Source organism: Meleagris gallopavo, chromosome 1 (genome assembly GCF_905368555.1).
Source record: "Meleagris gallopavo chromosome 1, MGAL_WU_HG_1.1, whole genome shotgun sequence".
Taxonomy (NCBI): domain Eukaryota; kingdom Metazoa; phylum Chordata; class Aves; order Galliformes; family Phasianidae; genus Meleagris; species Meleagris gallopavo.
Genome location: NC_139404.1, coordinates 21974535 through 21996576, shown reverse-complemented (window position 1 = coordinate 21996576; position 22042 = coordinate 21974535). Strand labels below are relative to the sequence as shown.

The window sequence follows — 22042 nt, the reverse complement described above, 5'->3', positions numbered from 1 at the left end:
CCATCGAGTGAGAGAAAAACTGAAAATGATTAGGCTAACGGGGCTGACAAGCGCTTCATTTTTGCCAGCAGGTTCAAAAATTGAAAGTCACAGTGAAATCTGACAGTCCTCTCCATTGTTTGCTAAAAAATGACCAAACCTCACAGACTTTCTTGTGCTCCTCAGGGCGAAGGCTACACTGTCAGAGATATGACAGAAATACTCTTCACGAATAATTGGTTTATCGAAGTGGCACACTTCCAGCAATAGACTTAATTAAAGTTTTAAAAGTTCAGGCTTCACTTATGGAGCTACTTACCCATCATAATTGACTCAAATGCTATCATTTGTATTTGAAGTTAAACACAAACCCAGTTGCCTCTTGTGTCTTTTTATTATTATTACTATTATTAATATTAGGCACATCATCCTGTAGTAGCAATTTTTGATTTATTTACTGGAGGTGCATAACATAAGATTTTATTAATTAAAAAAATCTATTTTTTCCTTTAAAAAAAAAAAAAAAAAAAAAAAAGAGCCACTGGATACCTGGGCACTGTGCCCTTTTTGGTGCTACTTGCATGAGCGAGCCTAAAGAGATGAGAACACAGAACACAAAAACACAACAGTCACAATAGTAAATCAGTCCCTCAGTGCCTGTGGTGAGGGGTTTAAGAAGCCAGTGACTGGATCTGATTCGGTCTGGGAACATAAGGGGTTTGCCTTTATACACAACACGTGCACAATAATTCAGCCCCGTGTTTTGCAACCTCTGACTCAGTCTGCTCTGCAATGAGCCATGCCAGATTTTTAAGATAAGGACAAATCTGAGACCTACAGAAGGAAATGGAAAAATCCAATGCCTTTGAACCCTTGTTTCTAACTAGTGCTGCCCCTTAGGTACAGTTACTGCCGGGCATCTGCTGGAATTTGAGCATTGTCTCAGGGCAGTGTAAGGTGCGGGGCAAGGAAGGGCACTGTGCTGGGCTGGTACATCCCTACCCCCACAGAAACAAGGATGCCTGAGCACTGGGGAAGGCAACGCCATTTGTCCGTAATAGTTCAGCAGTGAATTACTATATCAGTTAATTAACAGAGGTAACATTCAAAAGTTAAAGGAAACTTCATAGTATTGCTATGTTTATTTTCCTCTATTCCATTTCCAAGCTATTACATGATCTGGTGAAGTCCTGCTTTGTTCTCTTGGAGTCTGTTGCCATGGAAGTGACTAAAATATCACAAGTTAAACATTATAGCCTCTATTTCCTAAACAAATAAGCAGCTTTTCTTTCTGCAAAGGATGGCAAATGGCACTTGTGTTGTTCTCAGACAGACATTGCACTTGCCAAATGTTTTTAAGTGCTGTGCTTTACTCCAAGCCAAACAGGTCACCAAACAGGAAGGGCCAGCGAGGAGGCGCAGCCCAGGTTGTGGGCAGGAGAGGATGTTTTGGAGTTACTGACATCCCAGCATTTCCAAATCAATCCTGGTTCACCCTTCTGCTGGGTACACACAAACAGACCCATTCCAAACATGAAGAGAAGGGGAGATGAGGTGAGCTTCAGCTCAGGTGAAGCTTCAAGTCAGATGGACACCATAACACCCTGAGTAAAAAAGATGAAGCAACATTAGGCTTAGTATTCAGCTGCCAACCCAGCTGTGCCTATGAGGAAGCAGGATGATGCCTTTATTTACTGGAGAGAAGGGCTAACATCACTCGATGAATTTTCCATAAATACTGAAGTTCAGCAGAGCATCAATACTGCTGCTGTGCTTGCTGCATGCAAGGACAGAGGAGGGAGGGAAGGACACCTTGCTTCTCTGCTTCCTAAATCACAAGAGGACATGAGGGATGCCAGCCCATCATCTGCGAGGGGTGGACCTGACTGGCACAGCACAGTGTTTTCTCTGCGTAATGCATCCAGCTAAGAGAAGGGCTGGGAGTAGTCTAACACCACAGGTTCTCCATCTTAGATTCTCTTTTCAAAAAGCAAATATAGCCATGCTCACCATTAAAAACAAACAAACAAACAAACACTCTTATATTTTGCATAGGTCTCTCAAACTCACTTTAGAGCTCCCAAATGTAAGGAGGATGGTTGGTTTTTTTTACATTATTTTATTTTTTAAGTTTCTACATAAATTCAGATACATACATATATATACATATACATATATATATACACATATACATACATATATACATATATATATACATATACATACACACACACACACACACACACATATATATATATATATATGGTTGTTAGCAACTTTTCATCAAAAAGAGACTTTGGGCCTGGCCCTTTATTCTTGATTCTTTCACCTATTTGACTAAATTGTTTTCAAGCAGATGTCAGTTTTGGATTGCTTGTGTAAACCTCCAAAAAATGAATTTTTGGAAAATTAGGCAGTGACTCAAGATCTCCAGTCCTTGCAGCATGATCCTGGAGATTCCAGTCTTTTGCTAGGAGTGATCACACTAAACAAAGCCAGACTCAGTTAATGGGATCACCAGACCAAGTGGCCGTACTGCTGAGTAGCACTGAGACGCAGTGTCTCAAAAAGGTGATGCTCCCAGACTGCAGAACAGGGAGATGTTAATCTGAACATTCTGCACATTAGTCTTTCAGGAGATGGAGGAAAAGTGCTAATTTCAATGTCTTTGTCAGAATGCATGCCCTATGCAGCCTGTGTTATCTGAGGTATAAGCTATGTTCTTCACTTAATAGACAATTTCACACAGTGCTGTAGCACAATAATAAATAAAGTCAGTCAATACATTCAGTCAGAAAGCTGCTGCCTTTCCATATAGTTGAAGCAACTTCCATCAGTACATTTTGATTTGGAGACCCTATCTGTATGAGAAGCACGCATTAGTATGACCACAGCACTGCCACTAAAGCAAGGTCACTATATTCCTTAACAGCATTATAAGGGCCTAATAACTGTTTAGCATTAGTCTTTTTGTTCAGAGGGAAAAGACCATCCTTCTTCCAAATGACTAAAAATATAATAATTAATGACAATAATAAAATGATTTCACTTGGAACACTAACAACAGACATTTCCTCTGCTGCGAGAGCTTCTGTCCCTTTCTTAACAAACGGTAAAAAAGGTGGAGAACAGATTATATTGCAGTTGAAGCTCTGCGTGGTTCACTTTAATATAGTGGGCCTCCTATCTCAAAGTATCAAAGAGGAACACCTGAGCTATAATTTTTGATTACATTTGCATGTACAGCAATAGTCTCACTATAAACAGCTTTTGGAATAAGTCACACTGCACAGCAGCTGAGTCCGATCCTGGGTTTGTAGCAGGCACAAACACTGCTGATTAGACAAGATGCAGACTTAATGAGTAACATGCAATCTTCCTTACTGAATCTTTGAGGTGAAACCTTTGGCTATCCCGGATGCCTTCACCTTTCTGATAAGGGGAAGTGGTAAAAGTAACCAGCTCATGTGCTAACCAAGAGTTTCACAACAAACAGAAGGTGGCTGTTATTATGCAAAATGTTGTCTCATTTAAGCCTTTGACACTAATTTTATTCCAGAACATGTTTCAAATATTACAATTCAGAAAACTATCGGTTAATCTTTAGCTCCTTTCACAGCTGCCAGAAGCATGCTTAGCCTGACAATCTATGACCACTAAGCTCTTTCTGCCCCCTTGAACTTGAAAGAGTGCTATAAAAGCTATTATAGCAGAAATGGGTTAAAATTATGTCAGAACCACAAACAAGCCCCAATTTCCCCCACACATTCAATAAATCATTGTTGTGCTATTTAAGGCAAACAAAGGCAAGGCCTGGCATTCTTTCTCCATTTAGGTACCCAGACATCACCACTAGGCCATGCAAGCTGGTAGTAGTAAGTCATTAAGGCTTTAAATTTTGGCAACAAAATCAGCCAGTACACTCCCAAAAATTTCTCTGAAAATCTAAATCAATGAAACATCATGCAACTATGCCACTCTTGCCATATAAGTATATATCCACAAAAGCTGTACAAGAAAAAGCAGGCCATCTGTTCTCTAATTGTAATACAAGCTAGTTACAAAGAGATAGATAAAGGCTCAGACTTTTCCATTCAAAATTCAACTGCCTGTTCAAACCCTCTGGGGACCAATTCTGTTGCTTCATGCGTGCGGTAAGACAAATGCAGAATAGCCTGGGCAGGGTTCCCCCTTCCATCTCCCTTTCAGACACCTTAGGCTCCTGGAGGCCTGCCAAGGCATGGGCTCTGGCCTCACCTGCAGGCAACCCTGGCTGCAGCTCTGGGAGCCAATGCTGAAGGCTTGGGAGCCTTCTGAGGTAGCCCAGCATCACACAGGCATGCACGCCCTCACCTGTAGCCGCAGGGCCCTTCATAGCCATCTGTTCTTGTCCACTGGGGTGTAGGACTGGTGGCCAATTGAATGGGTAAGGACTTCAATTCAGTCTTTTGAGGAAAACAGGAGGGCCCGTAGTGCCCCTTGTCTTTCCTCTTTTTGTTAAAGATAAGGGCTGAGACCTGGGACATCTTCATTCAACAAGTCCCTTTAGGACATATGTGAGGAGAGGGGTCATGCTAGGTGTGGTTTTGGTCTCTTCCAAGCCCCTGATGTGAACAGAAAGCTCTGCACAGACTCTGCTTGAGTGAAGAAATAGAGAGGTCCAGGCCACACCTGGACCACAGGGCCTTCTATGTATCTCCAGCTTTGGGTCTATGCAGCAGGATACAAGAGCATTCCTGACACTGCCCTCATATATGTGGTTAGCTGCATTGCGTTCAGGCAGGAAGTGGCAGAAAACAGTGCCTAGAACAGCCTCTCAGGCTGCCTGCAGTGTGGTTCCTGACCCTAACAAGTCACCTGGCTGCTTTGGTTTCCCCTTTCAACAAGTATGACAAAAATACTTCACCAATATCAATGTAATGTGTGAAGACATCAGTGTTTGCAGCTATCTGCTTTGCTCCTCAGCCAGAATTTTATTACTCAGCTGCAAGAATGACAGATCCAGACAGGCACCTGCGTCTCATCTACTCTGGTGCAAAATGATATATTACCTCCTTGGTGGAAAAGAGAGCACAGCAGTGTGAACTGAATGAACAGCTGAGGCACAGTTACACATGGATGAAAAACAAGGAGAGTAACATCTCAAATCATGTCAGTATGCTCCAGTGAATGATATTCATTAATTAGTGGAATTATCACTTCACTATATATATGTATCCATATTTACCTGGGATAAATATGATATATGAAATTACGATTTTAATATTACATCAGCACTTCCTTAACTTATCCATCCTCCAAAGGAACTTTTATGATTTTTTTTCAACATTTAAAACATCATTATTGCACAGTTTTTATTAACTAACAAAAACTGCATACGACGTCATGGTCACTATACTTCATTCTATGTGATGTCTACACAACTAGTTACAGGAATACTAAGATTGGAAGTGGGTTTCACACCCACATTGACATCTGCAAAGCTGAAAAGATATGTTCATTCATTCATGGTAGTAATAAATAACATATAAAACAGTCTAAAATTAATTATAATAATTCAAGAACATACCAGGTCCTGGGGTATAGAGAAATCCAGCTAATCTAGAGCAAGCAATCTTTGTTGAATCAGAACGTGTACAAAAAGTTGTGATGAAGAACAGGCAGCCTCTTCATTTGTGGTACATCAACAGCAGGTGATACGCTCTTGTCTTTCAGTCACCACAATAAGCCTTCCTTCTACCCACACAGGTAGGAAGACTAGGAAAGACACTGACCCACATTCTGGAAGTGAGAGACTAGTTACTTAGGGAACCACCCCTTGGCAAGATCTTGTTTTTTTTTTTTTCTTTCCCCCCTCCCCCCTACACTTCAATATTTTTATAAGCTTTTAGAAATCTGAGTTCTAAAGAAACAGTTCTTTCCTCTTTTATTTTACACTGCTAAATTTTGATAGGGAACAAACTAATCTGAGAGAACATTTACTAGCAAAAAGAATAAGACTGGTTTCCTTTACTCGAAGATTATATTTTGGCATAATTATTTTAAGCCAACTGAAAGTGTTTTGTTTCTCACTATCCCACTATTTCAAATGGCAATAAATTAATTTTCCCCAAGTCTGGTTTTGCCCATGACAGTGACTAGTTAAATGACTTCTACATCTTCATCTTGATCCATTATCTTTTCCATTCTGTTTTCCCCCCTGGCCTACTAAGGATAAGCAGTAAGAAAGCAGCTGGGTTGGCCTCTGACATTTGGCCACAGTCAACTCACCCCAAGATGCAGCAGAAACAACAGTGTGTAGGAGAAAAACTTCCAGCCCTCATGACTAAGTGCATATTATCTGCTTCCCTTGGGCAATACAAGGAGATTGTCACTATACTTGCTCCTACAGTCATCACCACCTGCTGAGACATTCTGCCAACAGTGACCAATACCCAATATTCAAAATTCCTCTTGTATCTTAGGTTAGTTTCTCTGGTTTATTTCCCTATGTTGAAAGAATTATGGAGCTCTCTAATTTTCAGATGCTCCCTAATTCAGCTGATACGTTTGCAAATTAATTATCTACCAGGCTCCAGAAGAAAGGGAGGGACCAAATAATAATCGAGTCTTACCTTCGCAGATGGAATGACTTAATTTCCTCTATGGTCTACACACAAATACTACTCTTAGAGTGTTTCCATTATCTTGTTTCACTGCAAATCATTTATGAGTTTCCACGTGGTTTGTGAAAGAAGCCATTTTACAAGTAGAGAAACCAATACAGCAAGCTAGTACCCATAGCATGAACAGGAGTCAGAACTGTTCTGACTCAGACTGTAGTTCCATCTCTGCTCTCCCCTCCAACAAGTGATCATTGTTGAGTTTTGAGATGAAATGCTTTAAATATCTTATGGCTTCAATACTGGTTTTAACCTTCTTGATTTCTCATAGATAAATTATTTTTTTCTCAAGTTGCACTATAGGTTTTGGGTGTTTTTGTTTTGTTCTGAGAGAAAAAAAAATCAGAAACTATCAGTAACGTTTCAAAGTTTCATTTATTTATGTTTTTGTTTTGTTTTGTTTGTTTGGTGTTTTTTTTTTTAGCTGTGCTCTTTGCCACCCTCCCCTCTTCATTATTTTGTATTCTGTAGAAAATGAGCTGGCACTCACAGAAGTCTTTGGAAATACTTCTGATAACTTCAATGAGCTCCAGGGTAAGTCACCATGGCTCACACCTTCCAGACACAGTTAATGTTCTCGCTGGAACTGTTCCTAAAGCAGGCATGTCTTAACAAGTGCACCTGTGATTAAGCTGAACTGTGAAAACAGAGGTACACAGAACTGAGCAGCCCTTGGCAGCTTTCTAACTTTATTCTGCAAAGTAGACAAACACAGGCAGGTGTAAAATCCTGCTAGAATTTCTTGAGGCCTAGCCCTGCTGAAATCAGTGTTTTGCTGCTGTCCATGGCTGCAGGGCAGCATAACATACCGCTGCAAGTGTTTCCCCCCTCCTTCCCCCCCAAGTATCTTCACTGTAACCTGGAAAGTGTAATATCAAACACAGCAGATAGTTTAGTCTGCCCTTTTTCTGAGGTGTCCACTTTTACTGATGATAATCCAACAAACCTATCTTCCAGCATCTCTTCCAACTTGATCTCTTCTGGAAGATGCCTTCCTTTTCACTAGGTGAGACTATTTTCTGCTCTTCTCCAAGTTCAGCCTAGGCAAGCAAGGGAGGGTATCCTCAGTGCCACACTTCAGTCAAGATACTGAGAATTCGAGGAGTCCATGGGTTGAAGGGGAAAACTGGACAAATTCAGGAATATAGATATACCGAGAGTTACTAAATACAGTCACCATCTCTGGCTGAGGAAGTCCCTGAATTTAAATGGTTGAGACCAGGCAAATGTCTGCAGGAAGCACCATTCTTGTACATGCTCACCATTCTCATAGTGCTGCTGGATACTGGATCCCTATCTAGGTGGCCTTGTATAGCTGTTCTTCAGTTCTCATATATCATCACCAGTGAACAAAATCTATTTTAAATTTTGGTGAATCTAGAAAAGAGGCATAGGAAAGCTGTCTTCTACAAACCATTCTTTGTGTGTTCTAGCTATCAGTTTCATGACTATTATGTCAATTTTCAAGGAAGACTAGTTCTTTAAAGAGGGAATTAATGAAGTCCAGTTCTCTCTTCTGGCAACTTGTTTTTGCAAAGTGCCTGTCTAACGCATTTTTGTGCAGATCAAATGCCAGCATTCCTCAAGGTTTTGCAAAACATCTGGGGAAAATACTACAGCAGTGGAGTCACCTTTCCTAGTTACACACCAGTTTCCTTTTTGTCTTCCAGTCAGGACTGAATGATTAAGAAGGAATAGCTTCAGATAGCATTTAACTTACTTCATTGGCTTAGGAGCAAAAATGTAGCATCCAGAAATGATGAGTATAAACTATTACTGGTTTAGTTAAATAGCTGATTCTAACCATCTTTCCTCTTAATCATATATGTCCTATGAGATGGACAAAGATTAAAAAAAAAATAGAATTTTTCTCATGTGACAAATATAACTTTGCTAAATTGTATCTTTTTGCTCTTTATCTAGTAACAGAACATGTGCAGTCTTAAAAATACATTCTAACAAAAGAATAAAAATATTATTTTACCTTTTTTCACCATTTTACCATTTACTGTCCCATAATATTTAGCAATTCCCACCACATTCAGATTGATCAATAAGAGGTTGTAGTATCTTTATTAATTGCAAAAGAATTAATCACACCGAGCTCTATCAGGCTTCTGGAAGCAGTGAGATGACCATAAACACATCCAGACTCAAACAGTACAGTACCACTATCTTTTCTGTACAACCTTCAGAATTACTCCAAAGATACCTGACAAAGGAAGAATGCTAGGAAAAATGCATTATTTCCATCTGCACTAGCACATTTAATCATACTTAGTATGATAATATTTCAGTTTCTTATTGAATTAGTTATTTATAAATCCTTCTCATTTCTCTCTGTTTTGATAGTCTTTCTTTCCCAAAAATATTTAATCTGAAGGCAGCTTGTTCTGGTCTTTTTAATAGCTAGAGTAATAATCTTGACAACCTCACCTTAGACCTTAATAATGAACATTATTAAAAAAATGAAAGTTAATAACAATTATTATTATTATTGCTAACCATAAGTATCCTTTTAATATGTCGTTTGATTATCCTCTTCTGCGATGACATCTTTTTAGGTTACATATGTCATGAAGTAGAAGGCTTATAAAAATCATAAATATCAACCCAGGAAAAGCTGAAGCAGTATTAAATAAATCCATGGCTATTCTGTCTGAGGAACTGACAGAGCTGGACCTTTGGGATCATCAAATCTGCTGTTTGTTGTGAGCTGCATGATCATATGGATTCCATAGGTCAGGATCCACAGTAAAATTATAGATATTACCAAGCCCATCCAGATTGCAGGACTGAAGAAACCTGTACAGTCACTGGCGTAGGAAAACTGGCCATTTTCCACATTGAATCCTTGAATCTGAGAATGAAGAAAGACAGATGAGTGAAATTAAATGTAAAATACAGACGTTACTTTCAGGATGTATGGCACTCTCACTCATACCATTAAAAAAGAGTGAGAAGAAATATTTTGCATAACAATTTTCCAGGTCTTCTTCCCACTTAAAAAGTTGCAGAAATTATATGTTTGGCAAGAGAGGTTGTGTTCCCACTTCACAAATTTGTGTTAGTTTTGAAAGTATGTGTGACCAGCCTAGCTTGATGACCACTTCAGAATCAGGAAATTCAATGGTGTGTGAGGCAAGGCTACCCAAATGATATGATTTGTCAAAATATCTTGAGATTTTTAGATAATAACTCCTTGATGAGTAGAACTTCTGGAGCCTACTTTAAAATACACTTAACGATACGTAATATTTTAGCTGAGTTTTAGTAAAAGTTTAAGAAAAGAGTTGGTAAGGTTTTTTATCCTCCATTGAGGTGTGGACTCAATGCTGTGTATTCACATACAAAAGCCCATATATGGAACTGGACTTGGTGAAGGATGTGAAAGAATAACAAGAAGGGATTCTACAGGTACACAGGACAGTGTACCTCCTCTGACTAATGAGAAGTGAAAGTTACCTTCAACAGGCATGAGAGGTAGTCAAAGACTTCTTTGCCTCAGCCTTCACCAGAAGTCAGGCTTCCCACATCCCTCAGATCCCTGAACCTCTCGGAGTAAGTCAGGGAAGCAAAATCTCTCTCAGTGTAAGAGAAGGGCAAATCCAAGACCACCTCATGAGGCTGAATGTGCACAAGTCTATTGGGACAGATGACATGCATCCCAGGGTTCTGAAGGAACTGGCTGATATGGGTGGCAAGCCACACTCCATCATATTTGAAGAGTCACAGCTGTCAGATGAAGTCCCTGGTGACTGGAAAAAGGGAAATATTGCTCTCATTTTTAAGAAATGGAGAAAGGAAGACCCAGGGAACTACAGGCTGGTGAGCCTCACCACTGTGCCTGGTAAGATCAGAGAGCAGATCCTATTGGAATACATGTTCAGGCGTGTGCGAGGTGAGGACGTGATCCATGACAGCCAGCATGACTTTATCAAGGGCAGATTGTGCTTGTCCAATCTGGTGACTTCTATGATGGAATGATGGCACTGGTGGCAAAGGAAGGGCAAACGATGTTGTCTACCTGGACTTCTGCAAGGCCTCTGGCATGGCCCCACACCACATCCCTATCTCTAAATTGGAGAAATTTGCACTTGAAGGCTGGACTATTTGGTAGATAAATAATTGGCTGGATGATTGCAGCCAGAAGGTTGTAGTCAACATCTCTACGTTCAAGTGGAGGCTGCTGACAAGCGATGCTCGAAAAGAGTCTGTCTTAGGACTGGTGCTCTTCAATGTCTTTATCAATGGCATAGACACGGGGATTGAGTGCACTGTCAGCAAGTTTGCTGATGACACCAAGCACAGTGGTGCAGTTGACACAACAGAAAGAAGGAATTCCAAAAAGGAGAGGACAATTAGATTGGATATTGGGAGGAAATTTTTTACTCAGAGGATGGTAGGGCACTGGAAGAGTTGCCCAGAGTACCTGTTGATGGGGCCACTGGCAGCCTGATCTAGGAGGTGGCAACCCTGACCACAGCAGGGGGATGGAACATGATGATCTTCAAGGTTCCTGCCAACCTCAGACATTTTATGATTCTCTGATAAGCTTTTCATGCGCTTAGGGAAACCTCTAATATTTCTCTTGTGATTGGTTTCTTGAGATCTGCTACTGGTTGAACTCACACTGTTATTATTATCCTCAGAAAAGTCAACTAATTTGGTGAGCTATCTGGGGATCTTTTATCTATCTATTCTGATAGATCTCCAAATTTTGCAAGAAGTATGAACAAACTGAATGCCTCTGAGACTGATACTATACTTAAGCTTTTGTTAAAACCAGTTAAAATTTTGAAAGATTAAAGGGAAGACAATTTGCTGTGTAGGAACAGGCACCTAATGACATAAGCACCCACTCCTTCAGAAGGAAGGGAAACTAGTGGAAGAAAATGGGAAAAGGAGATCACAGACTTTTAATTTCTGTGTTCCCATTCCATGATTATTCTATGCTTTAAGATAAATTAACATAAAAATTTTGTGTTAATAACTGATTTTGCACTGCCTATGAAAGATGCTGCACAAACTAAAGAAATTTGTCTGTAGCTTGTAGACAACGCTACTTCAGTAAGCACTCTGAGTTTGAGTTAATTCATGGTTCAGGCAACTGAAGTTAATGTGCATATAATATGTGTTTAAAGCAATGCCTGTACCTTGTGGAATGCTGATTAATAAAGCTATTATCATATGCAGGAGTAAGGTACCATGGTTGTGAAGATAATTTTAACATTGTGAGATTTTTTGGACCTTGTAGAAGAACCTTTCCAAGTGAGATCCCTGCCGCTACTTGCAAATCCTAAATGCTTTCACTATAGGCAGTCAGAGTTCTGATTAAAGCAGGATTACTGGCAGTAAGCTTTTGGGTTGGATAACTGTGCAGTTTCAGAGAATACAGGTGCTTACCAAAGCTGTTTCTTATTAAGCCTCTGCTTTGACAACAGATGAAAATGTAAATAGTAGTCATGAAATATAATCTGAAAAACTTATCTACAATAAAAAGCAGGTGATGATTTATGTTATTTCAGTAAAAAAAAGACTGAAATTCTGAAAAACGATGCATTCTCATTACCACATTTACAGGAAATCTAAAGCACTTAGCACCTATATGTGCTTTAGCAAGATATTACTACTTCTAGTTTAGAGCCAGAAATACTGTATTTTATTTTGTCAATCCTATTGGTGGTGGTTTTTTGTGGTTTTTTTTTCGGTGCTTTTTTTTTAAGAATGATTATGCTTATTGAACCTCTGAGATGAAAGCTTTAATTGTACATTCTTAAAATGTGATATCTACTTTCAAGAAAAATTATATGCAGGATTCTTTTATTGCTTTTCTGAAGCTTTATCATTCCTGTGGGGGTGTCACAATGCAGCTAAACGATAAAAATGTCATTTCTAGCAGCATTTCTACCAAGAAGAAATTAAAAATACTTAAAAATTTCTCTAATTTTTATGAACACAAAATACAGCATACAGGATCCAAAGCTCACTTTCTGTGGAAGTTTTGGTTTTACTGTTTGGACTAGTATTACTTGTCTTGTCCATACTAGCGAGATTTGCTGAGCATGTTTTAAATTATTTGTCCTGTATTGAGTCTCCTCATCGTCTGGCCTCTGACAAAGCCTTCAAGTAAGATCTCTTGTTTTCACTGATCTTAAACGTACACTGGACATCTAATTTTTGAACATAATAATATTTCAGCCATAAAGAACCCTAAAATTAGTAGCTTTAAAGTTTTTGGCAGTTTTTGTTAAGGGCAAAGTGGTTTGAAAACCAGAATGACACACAGTAAAGAAAAACAGTACTTGGTGGCTGCTTCCTCTTTAATTTCTTAGAAAACCTTGAGAGCCTCAAAAAGACGAGATTTATAATGGCAGAGTAACCTTTCTTGCCACAAAAAGCCATAACAGAGTGATATTAGTACAATTTACACCTGTGAGTGGTGACACTGTAGGCAAAGGCTTTGTCTAAATAGTATCCTACCGAGGTTCTTTATAGCTCCAGGATAAAGCAATACCTGCATCATTTCAGCCTGGTCCTGGAACATACTATGGAAACCTTCACTGTGCAGATGCCACAACCTCTTTAGTACGGTGATACTATTTTGACCATCCAAAGTAGTAAAGTGCAATTGCACCAGCTAGACTGGCACTGGGTCCTGATTTCTGATTCACTGCATAATACTGACAATGAAAATGATGTTCACCAGTGTCAGCAAGCAGATTCTGTGCTGTCTGCAGTCACTAAGCACATCCCATGTGCTTTCTTCATCTTGCAACACAGCTTGGGAGTTAGCAAATCTCATTCTTGGACAAAGACCAACAGTGATGCCATTCAGATTTCTTCACGTATCAGTAGATGATAACTGTGAAGGTATGATCTAGCTTAGAGAGAACTTAGACAGTGGTAAAAAATGGTGACATTCTGGCTTGAGCGAGAATCATATAACAAAAATGCTTAGAATAAGGCTTTCCAGGCTGTTTTTAAAAACAAAGACTTGATTAGAGAAGAAGGCCTTGTTCCAAAGGAAAGTTCTGTTATCTGAACAGTGGAAGCAGCTGTTGCTCCACAGGAGTAAAGAAGAAGGTAGGTAACCTATTACCTCTCCTCTTATTAAAGCTAGACGGAAAGGATTCCTGCTAAAGGAGGAAGAAGACCTCTTGTTATGCTTTGAGAAGGTAGAAGTTCTAGGAAAAGACAGGTTGTGGACCCTTTGTATTTTGACAGCCCATGTATTTTCACAGATCACAGACCAGTGATGTCAAAATCTGTGCTTTGCACTTCAAAGATTTGACTAGACAAGGTCCAGTTGCATGGACTCAGACATTTTCAAGCCTTTCCATAAAACACCACCATCAGGAGGAACCTTCACAGCAATGGTATGTACTGCTGTATTGCTTCTCAAAAGCTTTGGGACTTAATCTTAAAGCCTGCAAAGGGGAAGATAAAAAACAGTGATTAAAAAGGAAGGCTGCCAGAGATACTTAGGCCTAGTGTTTTTGTGTAGCTGAATAATGACTAAAGATATTAAATTTGCATTTCATCTTCTTTTAGAATCCGAATCTGCAATAGACCTAAGCAGCTCTGGGTAGTAGGAGGAAAGTAAATCTTACCACCAATGCTATTTTTTTGAGATTTCAGTTTTTAAACTGAAATGTCAAACGTGAATTCAGATCACTGAGATTTTTTGATAAATTATTAATATGTCTATATCAGTATTTGTATCCAGTTATGAGATTAGCTCATCTTTGACAAAGTGAGTCCAATTTGCTAATGTGCTTCTCTCTAAATGAAAATCAGTGCCCATCTACATCTATTCAAAATATAGGGAAGATCTGTATTTCATTAAAAAAAAAAAAAAAAAGCAGCAAAATGTTTTCCTTCTGGGCCATGTGGTACCTAGTATTTCTCCTGATTGTAATCCATGGCAAACCTTCCAACCTTCCATTACATTTAATTCCACTGGGCATTGTTTCTGTCTGTAGGAGTTTAGACTATCTATGTCATTGAAAGCTGTAACCACACTAAGCTGTACTTTTCTAGGTAAACAAAGAGGAAAGAAATCAAATAAAAACAAAGTAAGCAGCATAAAGCCACCTACCTAAGAGGTCTACATTTCCAGCAGCAGCCCAATTCATTAAACAGGCGTGGAGACTTAGTCATTCTTTGCCTGATTAAGCGCATTTGGTTTTATTGGTTTTTCTTTTCTGTGGACAACTTTGGAGGTTTTGTTTTTCACAGCTGCACTTCCATGTTCTTACTGTTCAGCAACTGCCATCTCTTTTACCCCTTTTTTGAATAGCTCACCTAGGGGGAACAGATTTTCTTTTACATTTTTCCTCAGGTCGAATTGAAAGTAAGGGCATTATGAATTTGTGTCGTTCGGCACCTACAATAGCAAGTAATAATTCTTGGAATTATCTCTGAAATAGCAATGTGTACTCACTTGGAACCTGAAAATGAAAACATCCCAGTTGATTGCTTCCATGTTGGATGGAATCAGCCTTGGCAGATAGAGACTACTTGTTCCCACCAGCTGACAATGAAATGAGTACTCTGCAGGAGCAGAGATGACAGATACATTATACTTAGCAAGTTTTTCTTCATCTTGTACAATCTCAACTGAATCCAAAGTGAACCAATTTCTAGCTGAGCCTCCATAGAACATATTGGTCATTAAAAACCTAGAAAGACAACAGAATAAAAAAAAAGTCCAAATGCCAGAAGGAAAAAATTAACATTCATTTGATAAAGCACTGGTGGCAAATAAAGGTACATCACAGCTGGCGTCTCACATCATTAGGACTGTTCATAAGTGAATAGCCTTTGTGAACATTTCTACTGCTTCTTGGGGTTTCATCTCACAAGCTGTGGCAGGCAAGGAGCAAGAAAATGTGATTTCATTCTTCAAGAGCCTATGCCAATGCAGTATCTCACCAGTTACCAGCAGTTTATAATGAGTGGACCAAAACTTAAGACACTATCAATAGGCCTGTAGTGGTTTCAATAAATAATTTATGGGATTTTTTGAAAAAAAAATGCTTTTATGACAGATACAGCCATGATAACTATTTTGATTTGTTGTAATTCTTCCTTGATTCAGATGCTTAAATGGCAATCTACCTTTGCAAATGTCTGAATTTACAGTAAAAGACAGTTTTCTCTACTAGATGGGAAGAAGGGTTGTCAGCCAACTTTCCTAATTTGTAGTTGTTTAGCCACAAATGAATATTTTCTCATTTTGCAAAAACGGTTCCCAGTAGTTTACAACCGTGGGATTTAAATAAGTGTTACTACCACTGCAGTATGAACAAATGTTCTGAAGAAAAATAACTGAGAATATACAGAAGTAAATTCTTACCTACAGATATCAGGACTATGACTTAATCTTTACCATTTTTACCCAGTAGCTTTTAGGTAATCAAATTATCTCTTCAGGAAATGATAAACTTTTCTCCTTATTATATTTTGCGTCATACTTAGTCCCCACTTGTTTTGCATATTTACCTCTCTCTTGTTTGCAGAGTCACATAACCACAAGGAGCTTATAAGAGTAATCCATTTATCAATAAGTCAGGCTTGATTCAAAATGAAATATTCTAATGTCTATCCACACCACTATGGGCATCACTACGTGTGGATTTTAAAATCTAGGGAAATATTTAGATGCGATTATGACATGTTTGAAAAATAAGCAGTCACCTATAAATGAGGCACGATACAGAGTAATAGTGTTCTCTATTGGTTGTTTAAATCAGTTGCTTTCAGTAGCATATCATCCATTCAAATTAAAGTCTAAACTCAATACAATCAATGTTCCTTAGGGGTAAAATAAAAAATTACTACACTGAGCTGTTTTCTTGTTTTCATTTTTTTGGTTTTTTTTTTGTTTGTTTGTTCGTTGGTTGGTTGTGGGTTTTTGTTGTTGTTGTTTTTTAACAATCAGTGGCTTTTGATTTATATAATTTTATAACCCTGAAGAGTTTTAAAATTCTCAGAAGAAATCATAGAACTCAAAGCGTCATTCAGGTGAGAAAAGGATGTTTTGTCTTTTGTCATTCCTGTCTTGAACTTAAACTGCTCTTTCCACACTATATTCAGCCATAAACATCAGTGAAAAATGAACATACCCTTTGAACTGCATCTAGTATACAAGTATATATGGAAAATTATCCCACTGTTATAATGATAAAGGTACAAAATTTAGAAATGTATTAGCATAGATACTAATTGTGAGAATCTTTTCCTGATATATAGCACAATTTGAACTGAATTTTCATCTGCAGGCACTAAAAGAACTTCTTCAACCTAAAGACATGGCCTTTTATAAATACACATAAATATGTAATATATACATAAACATACTTAAATCTTGTGCCAGCCACAAGTGCTGAGTGTGCTCTGTACTTTTGCTAAGAAGGCAAGAAAGCGAAAATAAGGAAGTTCTTTGGAAACACACTGTATGAACAAACAAGTTTTACAAGGCTTTTTTTATCTTGCCTTTTACAGGAAATGCTGTGCTCACACTGAACATTACAGCCAATGCAGGAAGCAAACTTTCATAAAGCCATTATACTCTTTAAGTATTGTGGCACAAACAGTTCTTGGCTGTATGCTAGACTCCCTTTGTGGCGGATAACCTTGTGAACTCTAACTGTCACTACTTGTTACTGATCACCATCTCACGTGGCTATTCATTGCAAGGAGAAATGTTTCTGAAAAGGAAGTTATCTGGAATTACTGTTGTTCCAAAAATTGTAAGAGAAGCATAATTGATATGCACCAGACTTTACACCACAGTTCTTGGAGCAATTCCATTTAATACATGCTGTACAACAGTCACATTCTTAGAAATCTAAGTAGGGAAAAGAGAAACGAAACTCTAGTCAGCTAATGCCAGACAGAGCATTAGCACTTCTGTCCAATTTGGTACCTCTCTCCAGAGAAGTAATACAGCCATAAAACCTGAACAGTTCACCCTTCTATGGGAAGTGCAGGAGGCTGAGCACTGCTCTTCCTAGAGGGAAGAGCGAGGCATGTTTCCACAAGAAGAGGCAGCTATTGCAGCTGCTTGTAGGAGGTGTGATATGCCTAGCTGCTCAGCATAATGTGGTAGGCTTGGGGTGGTAAGGGCACGCTCTGGATTGAGTTTACACTGCTGAGGTTAGAGTTTATTGAGCTTAGTGAGAAACAAATTGAGCTATTTAACCATGGTCCTGTCTGGTGCTATTTTATTTTATTAAATAACCTCTACCGAGAAAAAATAATGCAGTTATGGCTCTGTCTTCTGTTCCTTCTCACCTCTTTGCCCTGCTCATGTCCTGTCTATTGAGGCAGAATGTAATCTTCCCAAGAAGTAATCTTCAACAGCAAATGTAATTGAAATGAACCAGAAGGGGAAAACAGAAGTTATAATGTATCTCTGTGGGTTTTAGTTCTTGAGAACAGATACGCTGGGATGAGCAAAGTAAATAAAGTCTTCCCGAATCATGAAAAGATCAATGGACTGTTCTGGTTCTGTTAAGTACGTATTATATACTATGCAATACTGTATTATGGGAGCTAGTAGAGGCCTAAAACGACATGACTGTCTCTTTAAGCAGGAAATAAACTGAAATGAAAAGAGCAGGTCACATTGTCTTTGACAGAGCTTACGGAAAACATTTAACTGCTGTTCCTGCTGCTGAGGAAAGAACTGAGGTTAGTGGACCAGTAGCTGTATAGAAATTCTCACAGCAGTACAGATGCTATCCTGGAGTCCATCAGCAAAAGTAAAAGCAGCATGTTTTCTCTTTGAGTTTTCATCCCAAGTCTTCCTGTTTCCTTATTTTCTCCTCCCTATTCTTACAGTGGAAGGAGCTTGCTCTTGCCATCATCCACAGAGCAGAAAAATTATCAGTTTTTGCAGCCCTTGTTAGCCACAGGCTAACTCTGACAGAGTACACTGGTAATCCATATCAGGATGAAACACAAGTCTGGCAAGGCAAGCAGACTTCAACTCCTAGAATTATTTCCAAATTAAAGTTTGATTTCCCTAAGAAGGGAAATCCTGTTCTGATCCTACCATCAAAATAAGATGTTTCGTGTGCCACTGTCTTACAGAATGATTGTTTATACTATTTTTCAGAACTTTACCTGAGCATGCTTAGATATTCTTTACTATATGGTAACTCCTCAGCAATAAAAAACAAAACCGCGATTTTAATAACCTTTTCACCACTTTTTTTTCTTTGTCTTAACTTACAAATGAGTTTTGTACATCACAAAGATTTATTTAAGAATAAATCATAAGTTACCTTATCTCTAGGCTGTTGATTCCATTCACTGGCTTTGTGTATTTTAATGACAGTCTAAGAGTAAGAAAAAGATTTTTAATGTTAGAGTAGTCAGCCTTAATTAAATCACTGTGACATTTCAATCAGAAGAAATATTCTAAATCAATAGGCAATTACAAAAGTCATGTAGAAAAGGTTCACAGTACAGAAAGCACACAGAAAAATATGACAAAATATTTCTATAGCCTTTTTTTTTTTTTTAACCAAGAGGAGGTGCTTCAAAACAAATGAAAGCAGAGATCATGTTTCATTAATGTATTTTCAACTGAAGTACCACCTACCAAATGGCAATACTGCACTTCAAGAGAATTTTACAATGAAACAATCATCTCGTTAATGCTAGTGGAGATCTCTGAGATGGCAAGATTGGGCACAGAGAAACCGAACATAAACAAGCAAGCAACTAAATAATGCAGAAGGAAAAAACAGCAAATGTAGAAGAGGCATCTGAAAAATTGTGGTGGTCTTAATTCAATCTTCTTCATACAAGAATATTAAATTTAATATTTTTTTATTTTGTATGCTTTAGTAGAAGAAAATTAAGTTTTATTCTTTCCATTGCTTTATTTGTTAGCTTCCAGAACAATATGTAAGTGAAATTTAAAATTTTTTGTTCTACTCACGTTGTGTTGGCGTCTGAGCACGTAGAGGAAGAAATATCCACACTCCGGGTAACAAATGTCGCATTTGTCAATTCTATTAAAATTGAACCATTGACAACAAGGCTGAAATTACTAGCATAGAAAAGGATGCATGTTTTATTTCCAGTGGTCACATTCAGAGGTGGATATGACGAATCGTCTTCTTCTTCAGTAGCCATTAACTGTCGTCTTAATTTCCACATCACATCAGGTTTTCTAAAAATCTGGAATAAGAGCACATTAACACTTCATAACCTTTGAGAGAGAACTGAACACAGTGAACCTCTATTCTTAAATCTGCAGTTGAACTTAATATTTATAATTGTCTGCCTTTTTAATGGGCAGCATGGTGCCTAACTGGGTGGTATTAACTTTGGTTCCCATGTCAGGTGAGTAAAATGAGTACCCCTTATATGAGACAAATGAATATAAAACTATGCTAGTGCTGCCTTAAGATGGTAGCATAAATTTCTGTTAACATATAAATACATACAATTAGATTACAAACAATATAGTGAAATAATTTTATCTCTTCTGTGATAATAGCACAAGAAAATTTTAACTTAACAGTTCGGTGACCATGCTCCTTGATAACAGGAACAATTTTCACACTCTTCATTCCAATAAGCAGGCTAGTAAACCACTGCAGTTCTGTATTTAGGCTCTTCTGATGGCTTCTGGAAGAAGATTATGCTCACTTGGATGAGAAGGTGAACTTTTCTAAGAGACTTCACTGCAGATACATTTGCTTTAAGGAAGCTTCAAGGAATTCCTTTAATTGGTGCCTTCTTGCAAATGTGCCCAGGGCATCTTTGCTAAAAAGAGCCCCACTGATACCAAAAGTAAAAGCTATCTGGTTGTACTGGATAAAAACTTTATCTTTTTGTTCATGTCTTCACTTTTTACTCATACCTGTACTATGCCATTTATTTTTAACACATGCATCAGCTTTACAACTTGATATCCTGCTAGTGGCCTTTGCCTTTGGATAACTTTAGAATATAAGAAATGAGAAGTGTCACAGGAGTTACCAGAACTGTAATTATGTTGATCTACTGTCTCAAACCATATCTAACAAGTTTAAAGATAGGCAAGGACTTTTTTTCCAGTTTGAAAGAAGATATCGTATGACTTCATAACCTGATTGTAGAGAAGAGCCCCCCCCAAATTTTGTTATATTAACTGCTGCCCTCTAAACACTGTGGGACATCTGTTATTTACAATGTGTCTTTGCAGATAGCTATCTCATTGTAGGAACAAAGCAGAATGGGTTGAGTAAAAATCCTTTAACTAAACACTCAAATGAAGATTGCAATCTTCCTCTCTCATACATGCATACTTTATGAATTTCTTTTTAATGCAGAGTAGTGCCTTTTCAAATACATCAGAACATGCATTATTTTAAATGAATACCATTTCCTTTAAAAGAAGAGTGCACAACAAAAGAAAATATTCAACTTTTGATATAAAACTTTTAATCTTCCCTTAGGCTCTCCTGAAATGTAATCATTTTATTTCAAACTGAGAGGAAGAGCTGAAGTCTAAATTATATCCTGTCTAACAATTGACTTCACTATGTGGGCCCGGCATATCATCTAAGGAGGGCTTTAAAAACCACCTGGTAATAGCTGAAAACAATGCTGCATTGGAGACTGTGATTGGGCTGAGTTTGGGGATTAGTTTAAAGTATCTTAAAATAAAAAGAAAGCCATTAGGATATCATCATGAGACTGCAGCTTTATTTCTATTGCTCTGCTGCCAGTACTTTGACACGAAGCTTTCACATAAAGATTCCCTTTGGTGTCAGAAAAAGCATATAAACCAGAAGAGCATTTACCTGTAAAGTAGGGGTGTCAGGGACTAAGAAATCCATTCGTTTTCCCCGACTACACCTGTTTTAACCAATTTGCTCTTGCTGAAGAAGAGAGGCAACACAGCTTGCCAGGCACATTTCTAAAAGTGGGCATTGTGTCAGTCATATTTGTGACAGAAAACAGAGAAAGTTTCGGACCAATAGCAGTCCTTATGTGCACTGCTATTGGTAGGTAGCACAACATCACCAAACAGGAGCCTGAAAGTGTCCCCTCTCTAGAGGAATGTCCTCCGAGTATATCCATCCCGTCAGCCTGCAGGTGTACAAGGTACCCGTGGCTGAGGCAATTTAGCACATTCAAAATCAGAAAGTAGCAATTCAAGAAAAGCTCAGTCCTGAGGCTGGAAGGAGAGGATCTGAGATACACAGCCTAGGAGCTGCTGGAAGGTTGAGGACAGCAATGGCTCCTTGCAGTATCCTGCAGCTTGGGGCGGGCAGCTCTCCCCAAATGTCCCCATCTCTCTGTTTAAGAATAAGTTTCCTTTTGTGGCTGCAGAACCATTAGTTTACTGAATTAAAACTGTTCTCCCCATAACAGTTCCATAAATGAAC

General features: G+C 38.4%; 1 protein-coding gene across 1 annotated transcript in view; it reads right to left on the bottom strand.

Annotated features, from left to right (window-relative positions):
• Nucleotides 1-8687: 8687 nt before the first annotated feature.
• Nucleotides 8688-22042, bottom strand: part of LOC100541182 (V-type proton ATPase subunit S1) — a 55173-nt gene continuing 41818 nt past the window's right edge. Inside the window, exons 7-10 of the mRNA XM_085218494.1 lie at nucleotides 19600-19841; nucleotides 18938-18991; nucleotides 15088-15325; nucleotides 8688-9501 (exon numbers count right to left, since the gene is read on the bottom strand). Of these exons, the coding sequence (XP_085074620.1) occupies nucleotides 9292-9501; nucleotides 15088-15325; nucleotides 18938-18991; nucleotides 19600-19841 (744 nt within the window). The 3' untranslated portion in view covers nucleotides 8688-9291. The remainder of the gene's footprint in view (nucleotides 9502-15087; nucleotides 15326-18937; nucleotides 18992-19599; nucleotides 19842-22042) is intronic.